Source organism: Chiroxiphia lanceolata, chromosome 9 (genome assembly GCF_009829145.1).
Source record: "Chiroxiphia lanceolata isolate bChiLan1 chromosome 9, bChiLan1.pri, whole genome shotgun sequence".
NCBI lineage: Eukaryota > Metazoa > Chordata > Aves > Passeriformes > Pipridae > Chiroxiphia > Chiroxiphia lanceolata.
In genome coordinates this window covers 11,034,836-11,051,311 of record NC_045645.1, presented here as the reverse complement: position 1 = coordinate 11,051,311, position 16,476 = coordinate 11,034,836, and the positions used below count along the sequence as shown (strand labels likewise).

The 16,476-nt window shown below is 41.2% G+C and overlaps 1 protein-coding gene across 12 annotated transcripts in view; it reads right to left on the bottom strand.

Moving 5' to 3' along the window:
• The window catches only part of FGGY (FGGY carbohydrate kinase domain containing), a 149,832-nt gene that overhangs the window by 69,722 nt on the left and 63,634 nt on the right, over nucleotides 1-16,476 (bottom strand). For all 12 annotated transcript variants that reach the window (XR_004358612.1, XM_032696825.1, XM_032696827.1 and 9 more), the window contains one exon: nucleotides 13,184-13,287. Coding sequence is in view for 11 of the 12 variants with exons in the window: in XM_032696825.1 (XP_032552716.1) it covers nucleotides 13,184-13,287 (104 nt within the window). In the remaining variant the exon portion in view is untranslated. The remainder of the gene's footprint in view (nucleotides 1-13,183; nucleotides 13,288-16,476) is intronic.

Sequence of the window (16,476 nt, the reverse complement as noted above, 5' to 3'; positions counted from 1 at the left end):
AGGCATGATTAAATAAATAGAGTGAATATATGTTTTATTTTCATTATATTTTGCCTACCTCATCGAGGCATGGAAACTCAATGATAAGAAAGTCTTTGGCTCACAGCATTTAGGGCAGCATTAAACCTTCCCAATTAACTTAATCCTCATAAGGAGAGATCAAAGAGTGAGTGCTCTAGTTCAAAAATGGTGCTGAAATCCAAACCATGTACAACAGTAGCCACCAAACTCCCACAAGGCTGCCAGCAATGTCCTTGTACCTCCTTCTCATCAAATCTTCTCCCTGCTGTACACAGAGACCTCTCCCTCCAGGTATTTTTTCATAAAAGACAGCTACAACCTGTATTCTCATTATCTCTCCCCTTGCCACAAGGAAAGAGTTGTGAGGAGGATTTGAGATATCACAAACATGTGATCCGTGACCCACTGTTTGAAAGCAGATGATGCACCTTGGAATAAAGGTGCAAAGAAGGGTTGTAGGTGATGCACCTCTCAGCCACCTCACCTTATCTTTACCCAGGAGCACTCTGGCCACAGAGGCTGAGAGGGCCACATCTGAACAACGTGTTCCTCAATTCCTGCTCCAGTTCTTTTCTGAAATTTGGTTGCTGTGTGCAAAAGATGAAAGCTGTAATGGGACGTGAGTGGTTGGAAGTTGGCCACTTAAAAGCAAAAGCTATGAGGAGCAGGGCTTAATGATACCTGTATCAGGAATATTAAATAACCACCCTACCAGGGCACTTTGAGGTGAACAATTAAAAAGGAGAATTATAAAAATCAATATTGTGGAATAGATACAAACTTCTCAACCTTCTACAAGATCTTTTGCCAGTGATCTCCTGACCATGAGTGATGACTTGATTGAACCCCTGTGGGCAGCAGACTCTCAGGTTTCCATTTCATGTGGGTATAATCCACCCATGAGGCATCAAAAACGCCTGAGTCATATCTATGAATCAGGGTCACGAACCTCACAGGTGGTGGAAGAGAACAGCAGCTTGGGGTGAGGGAGCTCTACCATCTTGGAAAGCTGGATCCTGAGACTCCTGTCATAAAGAGACAAGCCCTGAGCACTGTTGAGGTAGAACTGAAACCAATTAACAAAAAACGTGAGCAGTAAGATTGATCCTTCTAATTGAGCAACAGGGAAAAAGACTACGGTGGTAGAAAAATACACCTGAGACCCCTGGGCTGAGAAGGCTGCCTGGGGTCCAACAGATGATCTTCTAAAAATTATAATAAATTAAAAGGTATCAGGGATAGGCTCACTTGTTTTCTTTGTAGAAAAATGATGCTGTTTGTTTTGTAGAATGAAGGGTTTTACGAGGCACTGTCAGATGGCTGAGACACTGAACCAAAGAACAGGGAACCGTCCCCAGGGAGCGGCTGGAGCAAGTGGGTCAAACAGGTTCTGAACTGGTACAGGGAGAGGCCAGGAGGGTCTAGAGAGTGGTGTCAGATTAGTCAGAGACATTTATAGGATGGGTCTCCAGGAGATCACAACGGGAGCAGAGAGAAGTCTAAGCATAGCATCTGCCTTGCTGTCCCCAGACACAGAAAAGAACAACACTGGTGTCCTCAACAGAAAATCTGCACTCCTGTTAAATCTGCGTTCCTTGTATATGAGTTTAACCTCCTGTGTTTGTTCCAGGAAGCAAATTTGGAACTAAGCCTGGGACAACGTGTGAGTTTCAGCTCTGGAAGAAGTTAAATAAGAATGAATTCTGGGGTAATTATTCCAGACTCATTCAGTGTCCACCATTTCCATCTGTCTAAATAAGAGATGTAAAAACTTCCAATGTCTTATCAGGGACCCTGACTGAATGCTCAGCTTTGAAACAAAACCCTTACACTCAATGAATTTTGACTGTTCCAAGCTTGAATGTTCCCATACATTTACTTCTGCTTTTTATCAGAATCCATTAGCACTAAGCATATTTATGTTTCAGCTTGGGAAAGTACACAACAGACACACAGTAGCAGATCGTCCTTTTCTTTGTATTCCCAAAGGTCAAGGTTTCTTATATAACTTGGTAAAAAAAGACCTTTTAATCTGTTAAGTTGTTTTCAAGATCCAAACCAGGAAAAAAGCACCCACATTTGTGATGGATTCAGATGCTTTTTGCTAAACACTTAAGCACCAGCAGTCCTGCATTGATTTATTTTATTGTTTTATTTAGTGAAATGTCTGGATACAGATACACAGAATAACCTTTTTTTTTCTCATATTTACTGTGTCGCCTTCCTTGAAATGGGCACTACAAGTGTTTTGATAAATGGACTGAGAGGTTGTCTGGTTACACCACAGCTTCTACTTGTGTCCTTAGTGAGATGCTGCTGTGTCCCCTTCTCCAGCAGTGCTGCTCCATGACTCACAGCAGTTCCTTCTGTGCCTCTCAGAACAATAGCTCACAGGGGATACAGGGCCTCAAATGAGCTACAATTTACACCACCCATTTATTTTTACTTCTCCTACAATGATAGATATTCACTGTCACAAAATGCCAGTTTATGTGAAGATTATAAATCTTCCAGCCCAGACAACTAACTGCAGGTCATTTTAAATATGTGCTTTATAACACTACAATTTGGCTGCTATGGTAAATTAAATTCCTTAAAGTTCATCACAATAAGAACTAACTTTCCTCAAGTTTAAAAAATAAAATCAAACCCCAAAGATCCATGAAGCCCACTAACCTGTTAACAGTGGGCAGGAACAGGTGGCTTAGGGAAGATCATAGGAACACAGTAAACACACAATAATTCTTCCTCAAAATGTCCTCCAACCCTCCAGTGAGATGAAGTTCAAGCAAATTTCTGTTCTTACTTTCAACCAACCAAGTCTTCAAAAGTGACTGACATTGCAAACAAATCCCATTTTCATGAACATTAGCTATGTCTCAGTAAAAAGCTCAATTTTTGCATTAGAAAATGAATTTACTATAGTGACAACTTGTAGATCAATGTAAGACTTAAATGAACATTGGAATTTTTTAAGTGTCTCAGAATTATTCCTTTAGCTCACAACCCTTTAACTTCAGTTCTGGTTCCTAAAAAAACACACCTCGGGTACTATTTGCAGCACTATCCCGTTTTAGGGGACCAGGGAGACCTCATCCCAGCCTGGAAGGTTGGGAACTGCGCTCATGGAACAGCTGTGTCACAAATAACAAAAAAAACCTCCTGCTCCAAATGATATTTAAGAAAACCCCACCAAGACCCCCATCCAAACTGTGCAGTCCAAGGAAAGCCCAGCCCTTTCTTCTGGAAAAGAAGAGTGGGACATGCTGGGCCAGCACAGTTCAGGGGGTCTCCAGAAGAGCTTTCCAGCACTGACCTTTTCCCAAAAAGCTGATGAAGATACAAGCTGTGGGAAAGAAATCTCAGAGGTGGAACAGGAAATTCGAGGGGGGGTTGCATATAGGTATTATCCCTAAACTTAATATTTTGGCGGGGAGAATTATTCTTCCAAACCTGCAGTTCTTACCTAACTCAGTGGGAAATATTAAAGAGAATCAAACTCTTTTCAAACGAGGTCTGGTGTATTTATCTACTCTGGATGCCCTTCCCACATACCTTAAGGACTTTCTTATTTATTTATCACATAATACAGTTCATTTTAGAGATTTATTTTCCTTTTTCACCATTAGCTAAGTGTGCCTTCTATATCAGTGAAGGCCACTATCAACAATAGTATCACCTCCAGGTTCAATAAATCTTCTGCAGTACCCCTGAGTTTGGAAGCAGATTTACATTGTATGGGATATGTGTTCACACACTATTTTAAACATATTTTTAAACATTTGAATAACTAAATGGGTAAATCCTGAGAACCTTACCCCGTGTTTATTCAGCCTTTACTTACTGAGACAAACTCCCAAGGACAGAGTAAACAGTGAGAGGGGACCTCAGGCCTTCACCCACAGCTATAAACAATGAACTCAGCACGAACTGTGATTCCCAGCTGACACTGGGAGAGAAGCAGCACTTAATGCTGCTCCCCATTTTGCTTCCAGAATGATTATATGAGGAGAGATTTAGTTTCTCCCTAATGAAACGTGGCCCATCCAAGATCTTCTCCCATGCACAGCTGGAACAGCAACAAGAAACTTAGATGAAGAACTACTGATTCATGAGACGATGAATACAATTGGAAATGGAGGGGGAAAAAAGGTCTCAGTGGGAGGCATAAAGCCCAAATACTGAAGAAATTTGCCTGACTGGGGGAACTGGTGCTGTTAAGAAGAGTAAATACCATTGCATCTATACCCCCTTGGACCATGAAGTCCTTAATACCCAGCACTCTCATAGCCCCCCTTCCATAAGAAAATGCCTGTGTGCACAGTTTCAGTTTTCAAAAACTGAAAACTAGTTTACCTAGTTTCCTTAGGTAAACTAAGGAAAGGCAATAATCTGACAGACTCATACAGCAAACCAGCTCACTGAACAATATCTGGGATTTTGACCCAAATTTTCACACTCCTCACTGCAAATATGGCTAATTCAAAGAATTTAAATCTAACAGAAAATTCTTGGGTTTTATACAATTACTGTATTCCCTTGAAAATTCCATTCAGTTGTTTCAAGGCCCAGAAGAAACCTAACAAATGACCAAGAAATCCCTTATCATACCCTATTTCATTTATATTTTAGTTATTATTTTACAGCTATTGTAAGAAAAGGAGCACATATTGGTTCCTTTTTGTTCACCATGAGAACAACAGAGAGCAAACAAGCTGTTCAATAAATTCATGCCTACTCCAAAATCCAAGATAGACAAAGAATCTGGAAGGGTCATTCACTATACATATCTATGCTTGTGATCTGAGAAAAATCTCCTATCCAGCTCTCCTTGGAACAGAACACTCCAGGAAGACACTTGGGTTTGCTCAAGATTTTGGGCTTCAGGCTAATACATCCTCCTGGGTCTAGAGAGTGATCACATTTGGTTATCTGCAGACTTGATAAGAGTGTTGTACCTGTCAGATCTGATACCATCACTTTGAAGAATACAGAAAAGGAAAACCAAAAATCTTCTGTTACAATGAAAGGCCGCTGCTGCTGCTGGACTTTCCTGAACAAAAATGGGAATATTGATATATTGACAACAAATCAAAATTTAGTTGCTTTGTCCTGTCCCCTACAACGGAGTGATGCTGTTATGTGAAGATTAATGAAAGAAGACAAATTTGTAACTTCCACAGAATCACATAATCCAGAATACAACTCCTTCCTACAACAGAAGCAGCAAAATCCCCCAAACACTACTAAAATATTCAGCTGTTACAGTTAGGATATAAAGGTGCAAGGTGCCAGACTCAAGGGCTAGATCTAGTAACAGGTAACCTTCAATGCCACACTACTTTAAGCAGAGAGGCCCAAATTAGGCAGCCAAAACTTCCAGCAGCCAGACCAGATAAATCTTAGTAGTGTCAACATAAGTATGTGAAAAGCTCAGTCTCCCTTTCTCAGTCTTTCTAAGGCAAAACACAGGGAAGGGAGTGAGGAACAGGAGAAGAGCCCTGTTAACAGTCCTAGAAAAAGTCCAACATAAGGCTTTATATCCATTGTGTTTGTTTCAAAAACAAAAGAAAATTCAAGGAGGCAGAAAACAGATTTCTGGTTTCCACATTGTTTAACATATAGTGTAATATACTCTTGCCTGTGGTGTGCAAATGCTGTCACTTCAGAACACAAAGGAAATACACATATACAGGTCAACATTTCCAGCTGTCATACACTCCCAAAGCACTGGATAGGGCAGTTTGTAAAAGCAGCAATTAAAGGAATGATAATTAGAATCACACTTAACTATGAAGTGCCTCAGTCTACCGTCTAACAAAACTGGAAGAACATTCCTACTGTCTTACCCCTTCACTGTTGCAAAAAACCCCAAGACCACCAAAGAGAAGACACCGCAGAAAGAATCATAAAATCACGGAATTCTGGAATGATTTGGGTTGCAAGGGAGATTTAAGCTCATCACCACCCCCTACCATGGGCAGGGATACCTTCCACTATCCTAGGTTGCTCCAAGCCCCGTCCACTCTGGCCTTGGACACTTCCAGGGATGGGGCAGCTACCACTTCTCTGGGTAAGTATTCTAAAGCCTCAGTATCCTAAATCTGACACCCTAATCCATGGCTCTGTGTCACATGGGGCAGTTTGCAGGTAACCACAGTGTGTTGGAATTTTCAAAGCAAGTGTTTTCACTGATGCCAGTGAGACGTCTCTGGAAAATCAGCCTTCATGGAGTCTCCAAGCAGAGTATTTTCCAAAGCATTCCCTCTGTCCACATCTATCCTTTGAGTCTTTGAACCCAAACGATCTGTTCACGAAAGGGAAGGGGAGTTGGATGTACAGTTTTCTGGGAACGTTACTAAGCTTTATCTAGTTTACGTACAATAGAGATTAAATTGCTTTCACATACATTGCCCTGCACAGGTTGATTACCAGGAGAGCACTGGGGTGCAAATCTTTGATGTCTCTGAACAGGCACGCACTAAATAGGAACGTCCCATTCTCCCTGTCACCAAGACATACCTGAGCTTTGAATTATGTCAGGCCAGGAACAAAGGAATCTTGCTCATAACAAAAACTTTTAATAACTCGCTGAGAAAGCCTCCCTTTCATCTCTGCCAAGCTTTAGGAAAGGCTGGGAGGCAAGCAGAAATAAACATTGTACAGACTCACCACTGCTGGCTCTAATGTAAACTCTCCAACTTCCTATTTACATTTCAAGATCTTAAGCTTTGTGGTTTACTAGTTCTGCAAGTAAGTGCTTTGGGTTTTGGAGGCTGCCTGCACATGATCTCCCACCACTACTGAAGTCTTCCTAGCTTTTATTAATATAATAAGGAGGTCAGAAAAGCAACAATCTTTTATATGCCCTGCTAGCAAAAATATTTTACTTCTTGCCTTTTAAAAACAAAACAAAGCAAGCAAAGCATACAAGGGCAAATTAATGCCAGCAAAGGGGATATTACAGTTGTGTTTGTTTCTTTTTGAAACTGAGGATGCAAGAACATGGAACGAGACAGTTTCATTAAAAAAAGGGTGTGGAGGAGTTCTTTGAGGGACAAGTAAAAGAAGGTGGCAATTTTATGGATATATAACCCTTCTAAGGCCATGAGCTGAAAAGGCATCTAAATAGGCTCTGTGACCTTTTCTTCATAAGGCTAAATCTGTGTACACTAAGAACCTGCAACAAGAGTCGTGAAGTCAGTGTGGTTTTCATTTCATGCAGCCGTCCCTCAATGTAAAACGTCTTCATTAGCTGGGAAGTCAGCACTGTGACTGCTGCCAAATGCAATATAGAAGAGAGCAGGACTCAACTGAACGAGGACAGAGCGAGGGAGAGGTTCCTAAGACAGTCATTTCTCCCATTCGAAAGGCACTGGCTCTGTGACTCACGTGCAGAACAGGCCTTAAAGAACACAAGAATATTAAAAAATCAAGAGGGTAGGCACTTATCAATTTCCTAAATGATCACACAGATCATTTCACAAACACGCCCAGGCTGTCCCAGCTTCACTAGGTTTGCTTTTGTTTTTATTTTTTCCCTCCCGCATTCCCCCCCCCCTCCTCCCTCCTCGCCTGACCCTCCCAAACCCAGCCTCTTTCCCCTGGTCAGGAGAAGGACAAATTGCTGCCTCTGCTAAGCCCTGGGTCACAGCCAGTTGGCACCGGGATGTGCTGCCCTGGGCTGCTGGCCCTGTCCCCCCGGAGACTGCACGTTCGTGTGAGGGATGCGTGTCCTGCGGGAGGGAGGCGTGCGAGGCTGGAGTGCTCCGACCCGCTCTCCAAACACACACTGCCCGGTGCCATCCCACTGGATCAAACGGAGCTGGCAAAGCAACTACCAGCCCACTTAGCCCCTGCAAGCTTTCCTCTCATCACAGATGATTTCCAGCAGCTGAGGAGTCCCTGTGCAGTGATTACTCAAAGTCTGCTGCTTTAACAACGTGGCATGTTCTGAAGAGGAGACTCTCGTATCAGAGCCAAAATACACTGAATGCACTTGCTGGTCTGGCTCCCACCGAGATTAGAGATCAGGCTCTGAGAACACTTCGAGCCAGCATGTCTCTGCAGTCTCCTCTCCAGGATGTACTGCAAAGGACACGTACTGTGCATGCTTTGGGGGTGGAAACGTGCTTTACACTCTATTTGTGTGAACAAAGCTGGCAGCTCAGGCGGATATTGCGGAGCAAAGAAGCTCTATTGTGTTTGCCAGTCATCACGAGAATCAAATGAACAAATTTAGAATATGCAAAATGGGCTGAAGTTCCTTTAGCAAAAAGCACTCAAAGGCTGGTCAGGCTTAGTGAAAGAGAGTATGGGATATTCTTCCTGAAATTATAAATAGTAAACACTTGGACAGTAAAATGATCTGCCCATTTTGCTATTTGTGTAGTTGCTCTGTCTTTTAGAACATACAGTAAATCTAAAAAGATAGAAGATAAATTACTCGTCCCTCTCCAATTTAAAAAATGACTAAATTATACACTTCAAACCACATATACAATATCACCTGGGGAAAAAAGAACTGTGCACCAAGCCAGGTGAGTCCATTCCCAATGTCAAGAGTTAGAGAAGTAACAAAAACAGATGCAAAAGAGACTACACCTAAACTTGAAAAGGTTCCCTGATAATCCCCAAAAAGAAGTGTTGAGAGCTGATAAAGAAGGAATGACTGAAGAAGAACACAGAGCACATCCCCAGATGAAGACAGAAAAAAATATCAGAGACTCTGGATAGGAAGTAGCACAAACCTTCTGTATTTGGGACTCAAAATACCATCAAATTCAGACACCGCCCCCCCACCTCAGTAAGCTGAAAATAGGCCAGACAATGCTCCCATTGGAAGATGCTCCTGCTAATTCCTTCAGCTGTGAATCACAAAAGGTTTTAGAGTAAGAACAACAAGTATTTTCATGATGCTACAACTGTTCTGGGACAAGTACAAAGCAGAACACTGATCTCTAACTGAGATTCACCACAAAATAGAAACAAAAGAGAAGATGGGGTGCTGCAAAAGATCCCAGTTTTCTCTTCTTCGATATGTCTGGATCCTGTAGCTCTGTGTGCACATTCTCCTTGTCCCTCATGAAGGTCCCAGTCTGGGTTGGAAGGGACCTTTAAGGGGCCATCTCGTTCCACTGCCTGCCATGGGCAGGGACACCTTCCACTAGCCCAGGTTGCTCCAAGCCCCATCCAACCTGGCCTTGGACAATTCCAGGGATGGGGCAGCCACAGCTTCTCCGGGCAACCTGTGCCAGGGCCTCATCACTCTCACTGTAAAAAATTTCTTCCTAAAATCTAGTCTAAATCAACCCTCTTTTGGTTTAAAACCTGACAGAAGCCACAGTACTGCCAGATTACTTGCCACAAGGAATACTGGAAAATTTCTGTGTCCAAGTCCCCTGTCACACTGCTTGTTGTCCCTGTTACTTTTCAGCTTTTGCTAACTTGCATCTGAGAGTTAACTCAATTCTTGGTGGTCTTACACATCAGCAAAAGGCAAACACGCCTGCGCTCAGGGCTGGGATATGGGAATACAGATACCTGAGCCTGAAATCCTCCTGATCACATCAAGGTTTCAGAAGAAAAAAAAATTTTTGAAACATTTAAAACATCCCATAAAACCCTAGGACACTGGCAGTAAGGCAGGCTTCTAGGGAAAGCAATTACCTTATTCCCAGAAGTTAGGACATGCCTCTTAGACCCCTGCAAACTATGAGTTAGGAGTGACACGTGAGCTCCTATTTCAGGGCCTCGAACCTGCTGCTATTTTGCTGGGAAAAACTACTCACACATTTTGTGCAGTCACTGTGGCTACACAGGGAAAGGCTAAAAAGTTCCAAAGCTAAGTGTGGGTGCTGGAGCCCAGAGACCCTGTCTGCAAAGCATGATGGAAGCAGGCCACTCGGAAAAGTCATCTGTGAGTGTCCATCACTGGAGTGGAATACCCATGGATCAAATCCACAGGGATGAATCCCAGCCCTAAACCAAGGGACAATCCTTCACAAGTGCAAGGACAGCTTATTTGCCATTCCACACGCAAATTCTGTCCATGACTTTTGCTAGGGCAAGGGAGGCAGCAGAGAATCATGTAAAACGAATAACTGTCCAAAAATATTCAGCAGACCATCTTTTCGTTTCTTTTTCCTCATGGATAATGATGAGCCCTGAGGTGGCAGTGATTTTGAGCAACTAACAACTCAGACCTGGACTGGGATCAATAACCTAATTACAACATGCATTCTGCTGCTTTCATGAGCTATTCAAGTATCTCAAAGAAACACAAAATTCTTCGTGTGTTTGTGTGTGTGATTACCCCAAACTGTCAGTGGTTAATTCCAAAAGCGTATCCTCACTTAAAAATGGTAGTTGTACCACAAATTAAACTATTATAGCCATGAGTAAAATTAGGTTCCACATTTGTACTTTCTAAAATATCAAAGGTATGGTTAGTAAAGTCTTTTGTTTAAGATCTCTAGAGTCCTGGAGGTAATGAAAACTGGGTCAAGGAGTAGTTTCTCTCAAAGTTTAAAGTAAATGCTGTGTTCAAGCAATACCTGCTCCTGTGACTCATGGAGTATTTGGTGCAGAGAATGGAACTACTGTAGCAACACACACCCCCCAACAGTAGTACCACTGCCCTCACAAAAAAGGAGGAAGGGGGGGAAAAGAAAGGCCTAGCAGATGATTTTGAACAGTTTCCTGTTACGGTCCCTTGAAAGAAATCCAGCCATACTTTCTCCCTGCTTTCTGTTTGCTGAATTTCTCCTGACAGTTGGCTCCTTCATTTGCCAGAACCACAACAAAGGACGGCCTTGAGTTTCCACACAGGCCATTTTCTCCCTCTCTCCTCTCTGATCATCTCACAAAGGTATTATTGTTGCTGGTTCACTGGGGCTCAGTGCACCTGAGGCACATCAAAGGCACTTTTTAGTGCCCGCCTGACCACACAGGTCTCTCTCCCACTGCATTAAATTAAACTCGATGATTAATCTCTGTAGCCCTGAGGGTCCCCTGGTGCACACAGAGAGAGAAAATATATATTTCTATCAAAACACAAGTATAATATACTTTCATTTTATAGCCCTAATTAAAAAAAGGAACAGCTAATTTCAGCCAAATGCAGCTGCATATAGGTCTCATTAAAACACAAATACAACTGCTCTGTGTGCTGTACATTCACTTCATGCAGCCTGTGCAGGTAATAGATAAAAGAACAGTAAACCAAAGTCCTTTCACAGATTGAATCCAGAGAAGTTTAGAACTTACTTATTGTCTGCTGGCTACAGATTGTTATACCTCTGTGCAGATGAGTGAAGGAAGGCAGTTAAGGAAATGATTATAAAATGCTGAGTAGTTACATTTAAATAAAGATCCACTTAAATCTAGCCAAAAACTGCACAAGCATCTATTCCCAGGTTTGCATTGAAATGATTAAGAGCCTTAAAAGGTTCTACCTTGTGCAGTCTGTGTTTGACTTCGGGGTTGCTTTAATGACAGACATTGACATGGACTTTCTCAAGTCCCTTTTGTTCTATTAGCATATTTAATGGAGCCACATCTCTCATGGTTGTGGAGCATGCACACAAAAAGTGCTGTGGAAGTGTCAATGCTGATGTGCCATGCTCTAGTCTGGGAAGCAAAATAATCTATACTTGTGAACTGGGTCTAATTAGAACTTACTAATGTACAAATATTAAAAATTAATAAATAGCCACATACATGTGCTCCTACAGGGCTGGTTGTACTAAAGGAATAAGCTGGAGCCAGGTGGCCCATTGCCAGCTACTCAAGGCTGCCCTTAGACCTTTGGGGGAAACTGTCTGCGAGCTCCTCAGCTCATTTCAGTCCAGTATTATGTCTCTATTAACTCAACTAATTTTAACAATTTAAACTAACTCAGCTAAATGAAACAGGTTAGGAAAAGTTCACTCAAACAGCTTCTACTGAAAGGGTAGAAACCTCCAGCAAAAACCCTGGAAATAATGAGAGTAGTGGCAGGCTCAAAGGGTGACTCCTTCCCCCAGGGCTGGTACCTGCAGGTGCCCCACCTGCCCTGTGACAGACACAGAGGTACCAGTGGAATTGTTCAGAGACAGAGCAAGTCAAAAGTGATGGAGTTTGAGGTTTGAAACTTTTGCTTAGGAAGGACCCCAAATATATTCCAGTTTGCCTACAGGATTGAAGCTCTTGTTCAATGCTCTGTTTCACAATAGTGGGATTATTCACGTCTTTAAATTCAATCATGTGCTAAAATGCTTTGCAGAACGACAATCCATGTGACAAGATCACCATTTATTCATGCTCAAGATCACCACGGATTCACGCTGTCACTACAGAGACAACTTAACTTACTGTTAAGCCTGATGTTTTATTATCAGCCTCCTTTCTTTGTCTCTCCTGCCGCTTTCTCCATGAAGCATGTTAGTCCTCTCTAACACCTCTAGCACTCCCCGTGCCATTTGCTCCTTTTGGAAAAATCCAAGTTATAATCAGTCTAAATTTAAGACCAAAATGAGTTTTAAATAAAAAATGTGGCAGAAAAGGGTACTTATCTAAATGGAATGCTCTCAGACTCATACATTTTAAAACGGTATAAATTTCAAAAGCAGACACTAAATTTTAATTGCAATCTCAGAGAAAGCTTTTGTATTAATTCACTGAGAAAAATTAGCAACGTGAAAATTGCTTATTGGGGGTTTTCCTTCTTTTTAGTCATGATAAGTATCATAATTCTATACATCATGGCAATTTTCAGAGGAAGAACGATTTATATTGATTCAGGGAAGAGGTGGGGGAGAAGGGCTGTGACTGAAGACGTGCACTCCTTCTCCAAAGCCACTATTCTGCAACACATTAGTGACAGGCTTGTCACAGATAACTCAGGCTCAGAGTCTTTGGCTCAGATTTCAGGCTGCTCTTTAAGCCACTCTGGCATCGTGGTTTTTACTTTCCATGTCATTTTTCAGTATTGATTTCTACTACTATTAAAGTTCTTGCCTAATAGCAAATGCACAGTAATTTATAATTAATATCTGAAGGAAAAGATAGAGTTACCAGAAAAAATTCAAGGGAAAGGAACTGGGTGAGAAGGACAAAGGTCACTTTTCCCTTCAAAAACATAAGTTAGTATATTCTGTACAAATTAGGACACACAACCTACCCCCATGTGGCACGAAGATGTTCCACAGATCATTGCAACTCGGGACGTAATCGGCTGGTTCTCACATGGCAGGTTATGTCCTTTCACATCTGCTCCAATTACTCCTATTAAAATAAAATTAAAATTCTCTTTTAAAGAAGAACAAGCCACCCCTCACCAAACAGAGCTCTTCTGCACACAAATGATTGCTAAATAATCTGACACAACTGCCACAAATCAAGAAAGTCTACTTAGTCAATAAAGAAAATTATTTTATCCATCAGATTAAAATTTTTATTCCAGATACAAGGACACAGGATGATTTCTTCTATGTTCATGTTTATCATCATGATTTTTCAGTGTTATTTTGCCTATAACCTGACTATATTCTCTTAGGTAGCACACTGACACGCAGAGTAAAGAGTGCCCTGCTGTAATGGCAGGCTGCAGATGTGTTTATTTGTTCACAGTTTATCATGCACATCCCAGATGATGTGTTTTGTCAGGGGATGAGTTGGAGAAAGGGGTAACTTGGCAGGAGACTGGAAGGCTGCCAGCTTTGTTGTCTTCACTGCTGCTGCTCTTCTGTCCATGTCAGAACCATCCAAAGGGAGATTATTCCTTCCCTTAGAGGAACTGAGCTTGGCTTTGAGGAGCCTCTGCGTGCAGGACAGGACAGAACAGAGGGCAAACTCAGCAACAATCAGGCTGTAGCAGAAAATATACCCAGGAGATGCCAGAGAGGTGCCAGGAAAACCTATGGCCAAGCCTCAGAACACATCACATCCTGCTTGATTCACTCCATGGGAGGTTACAGTGGGAATCCTGCCCTCTCCTCCTCCTCTCCCAGGCTGCATTCTTGCACCACATTGTGCTGCACTCAGCAAAATGCAGCAGTCCAACAAGTAACATTCTCTTAGTTGTCTTTTTATCTCTTGAATATCACTTCTCAACTGGCAAACTGGTCACCAGACTGCTCATTGCATCTGCATCTGCAATGCTCAGTCTGGATACTAGTTTGCCAATCCTGCCAAAAAAACCCCTTTCCCCTCACAGTAGAAGGATCATGAAAGCACTTGCTGGACACTGTGAAGGATGCCAAGTGCTGTGGCTGGTTCATATCCTACATTTCATTAACACCTTCTTGTTTAGGTCACCACTGCAACATTCTTTTGGGGGTTGTCTTACTTTGAGCACCACGGTTATCCTGGTATTATCATGGTTGGAAGTCATCTAAATAATCAGAAAATTAAGGGGCTAAAATTTTAGTCTTCAATAATCATAGGAATCATAATCTGTCCTTATGCCCCTTTATCCTTTAATTATGTGGTTGCACAGCTGTCAGGCAAAGAGTCAGGAACAAGGGAAAGCTAAAAGTAAGGCTTTTACCTCATATGCTTTATTTTTCACTGCTCCAACATGACATGTATCAGTTCATATTAGGAATTTTGGATAGAGTTGTCTACAAGGCAATTTCCTGTACTAAGCAACAGTATATTAGAATTTCTAAAGGAGCTAAAAATACTGTTCACACTTGAGAGGGACCAAATATATGAAACTGAACTGTTAACACATGTCATAAATGCATTTTCATAAAAAATACAAAATTAATGACTCCATGTTTAGATATTTTTTTAATCACTAAGAAAATATACATTCTGCAAAACAGGCATTCTGGGCCTTTTTGGAGTTTTTGAGAGTAGCTTTACTAGTGTTTAGAGTCACAAGAGTCTTCCTATTCATGATTAATTGAAGTCAGAGAGCAAATAAGTCCAGAATATTCTCATAACAATTAAGGCTTTGATATTTTATTAGCTAAATATAATTGCTGTTATAAGTCACTTTCACCTCTAACTTAGTTGGAATTTTTCATAGTCCAGGGGTGACTCAACATCTTTTGAAGTATCTTAAGAGACACTAAGAACAAGAAATCTGTGCACCCCACAAAACATAGGTGAGATTTTTAGGAAAGCAGGCAATGTTTAGCATGTGCACTTCTGGATCTGCTCCACGGTGACAAGGTATTTTAGATACTGTATAATAAATTATCTACTTTTGTTGAAACAATGCTGATGTCTTTTGAAAAGGTACAATGTAAACAGTACTTTTATAAGGCCAGTCCCAAAGTCTCACATTTTTATCTGTACACTTTACAATTGGTACAGTACCTCAAAATGTAAGACATAACTACTCAGCTCTTGGATTTTTACTTTTCCATAAAAGGTATCAGATGGACCAATTCAGGAGTCACACATGACCTCCACAAACACAAATACTAAATAATTCTTTATCTGTACCTTATTTTACTCAAAACTGTGAAGCCTTTATAAACTTCAGGAACTGAAGTCTGCCCAACAAAATTGCACTTTATATCCAGCCAAAAGTAGATGTGAACTACATCAAAAATTATTAACACCAAAGACAAGATGTCCATCATGTCATTCTGGTTTAGCCTGTAGGACACCAAAGAGCCCTTTTCATTACTCTGCTGTTACAAACTATTTTTTAAAAAAACAGCAGAATGTGTTCACAAATAAGAAGAATGACACCCACTGGATGTTGTTGTCCCCCAGACTAACCTAATGCCTACTACTCTACAGATCATATCCTTCATCAAATTGTAAACTTCAGTATTTCAATACAGAACACAGAAGGGTTAAGAACTAAAACATATATCAGTGCCTTTCCTAAATAGATGTTTTACATCAACTACAAGATATATTTATTTCCAATATTTTCACATTTTACTTCACTGTTTCAAATATCTCTTCTCTCTTTTCTTCTGTGCTATTTTAATCATTATTAAAAGATTAATATGATTTAGTGCATTGCCATCCTTGGTGTCTTTTAACCAGAACAGTTTAATTTCCTCATTATATTATGTTTCTTCTCCTTTTTGCATTCCTGCTTTACCTTCAGGAATTTCAGCTCTGTATTCTACACAGTGCAGGTAAAACTCGACTGGAAAAATATTTAAATTTCTTGTTATCAACAGCTATGGATGAAGGATTTATATTCAGCATTTCAGATGTGCAGCCACACTGTTTATTCTCTTTACATACATTTGCACTCTACAGTTCTCCTTCTTCTCCTGTTGTCACTTCTGTTATCAAAATCTTTTCATTTTTACTTCCTTTTCTACTAGTTTCCCTACCTATTTATGATCCTTCCCAGACTCAAGGATGAGTTCCATCTTCAGTCTTCCTCTTGTCCCAGACTGTAGAGCTATCGTGTGATCACCATGTGGGTTCTCCCACTGCCTTCCTGACTCTTCCCTCTGTGATTCCCCTCTCCCTCTCTAACAACAACCTGGA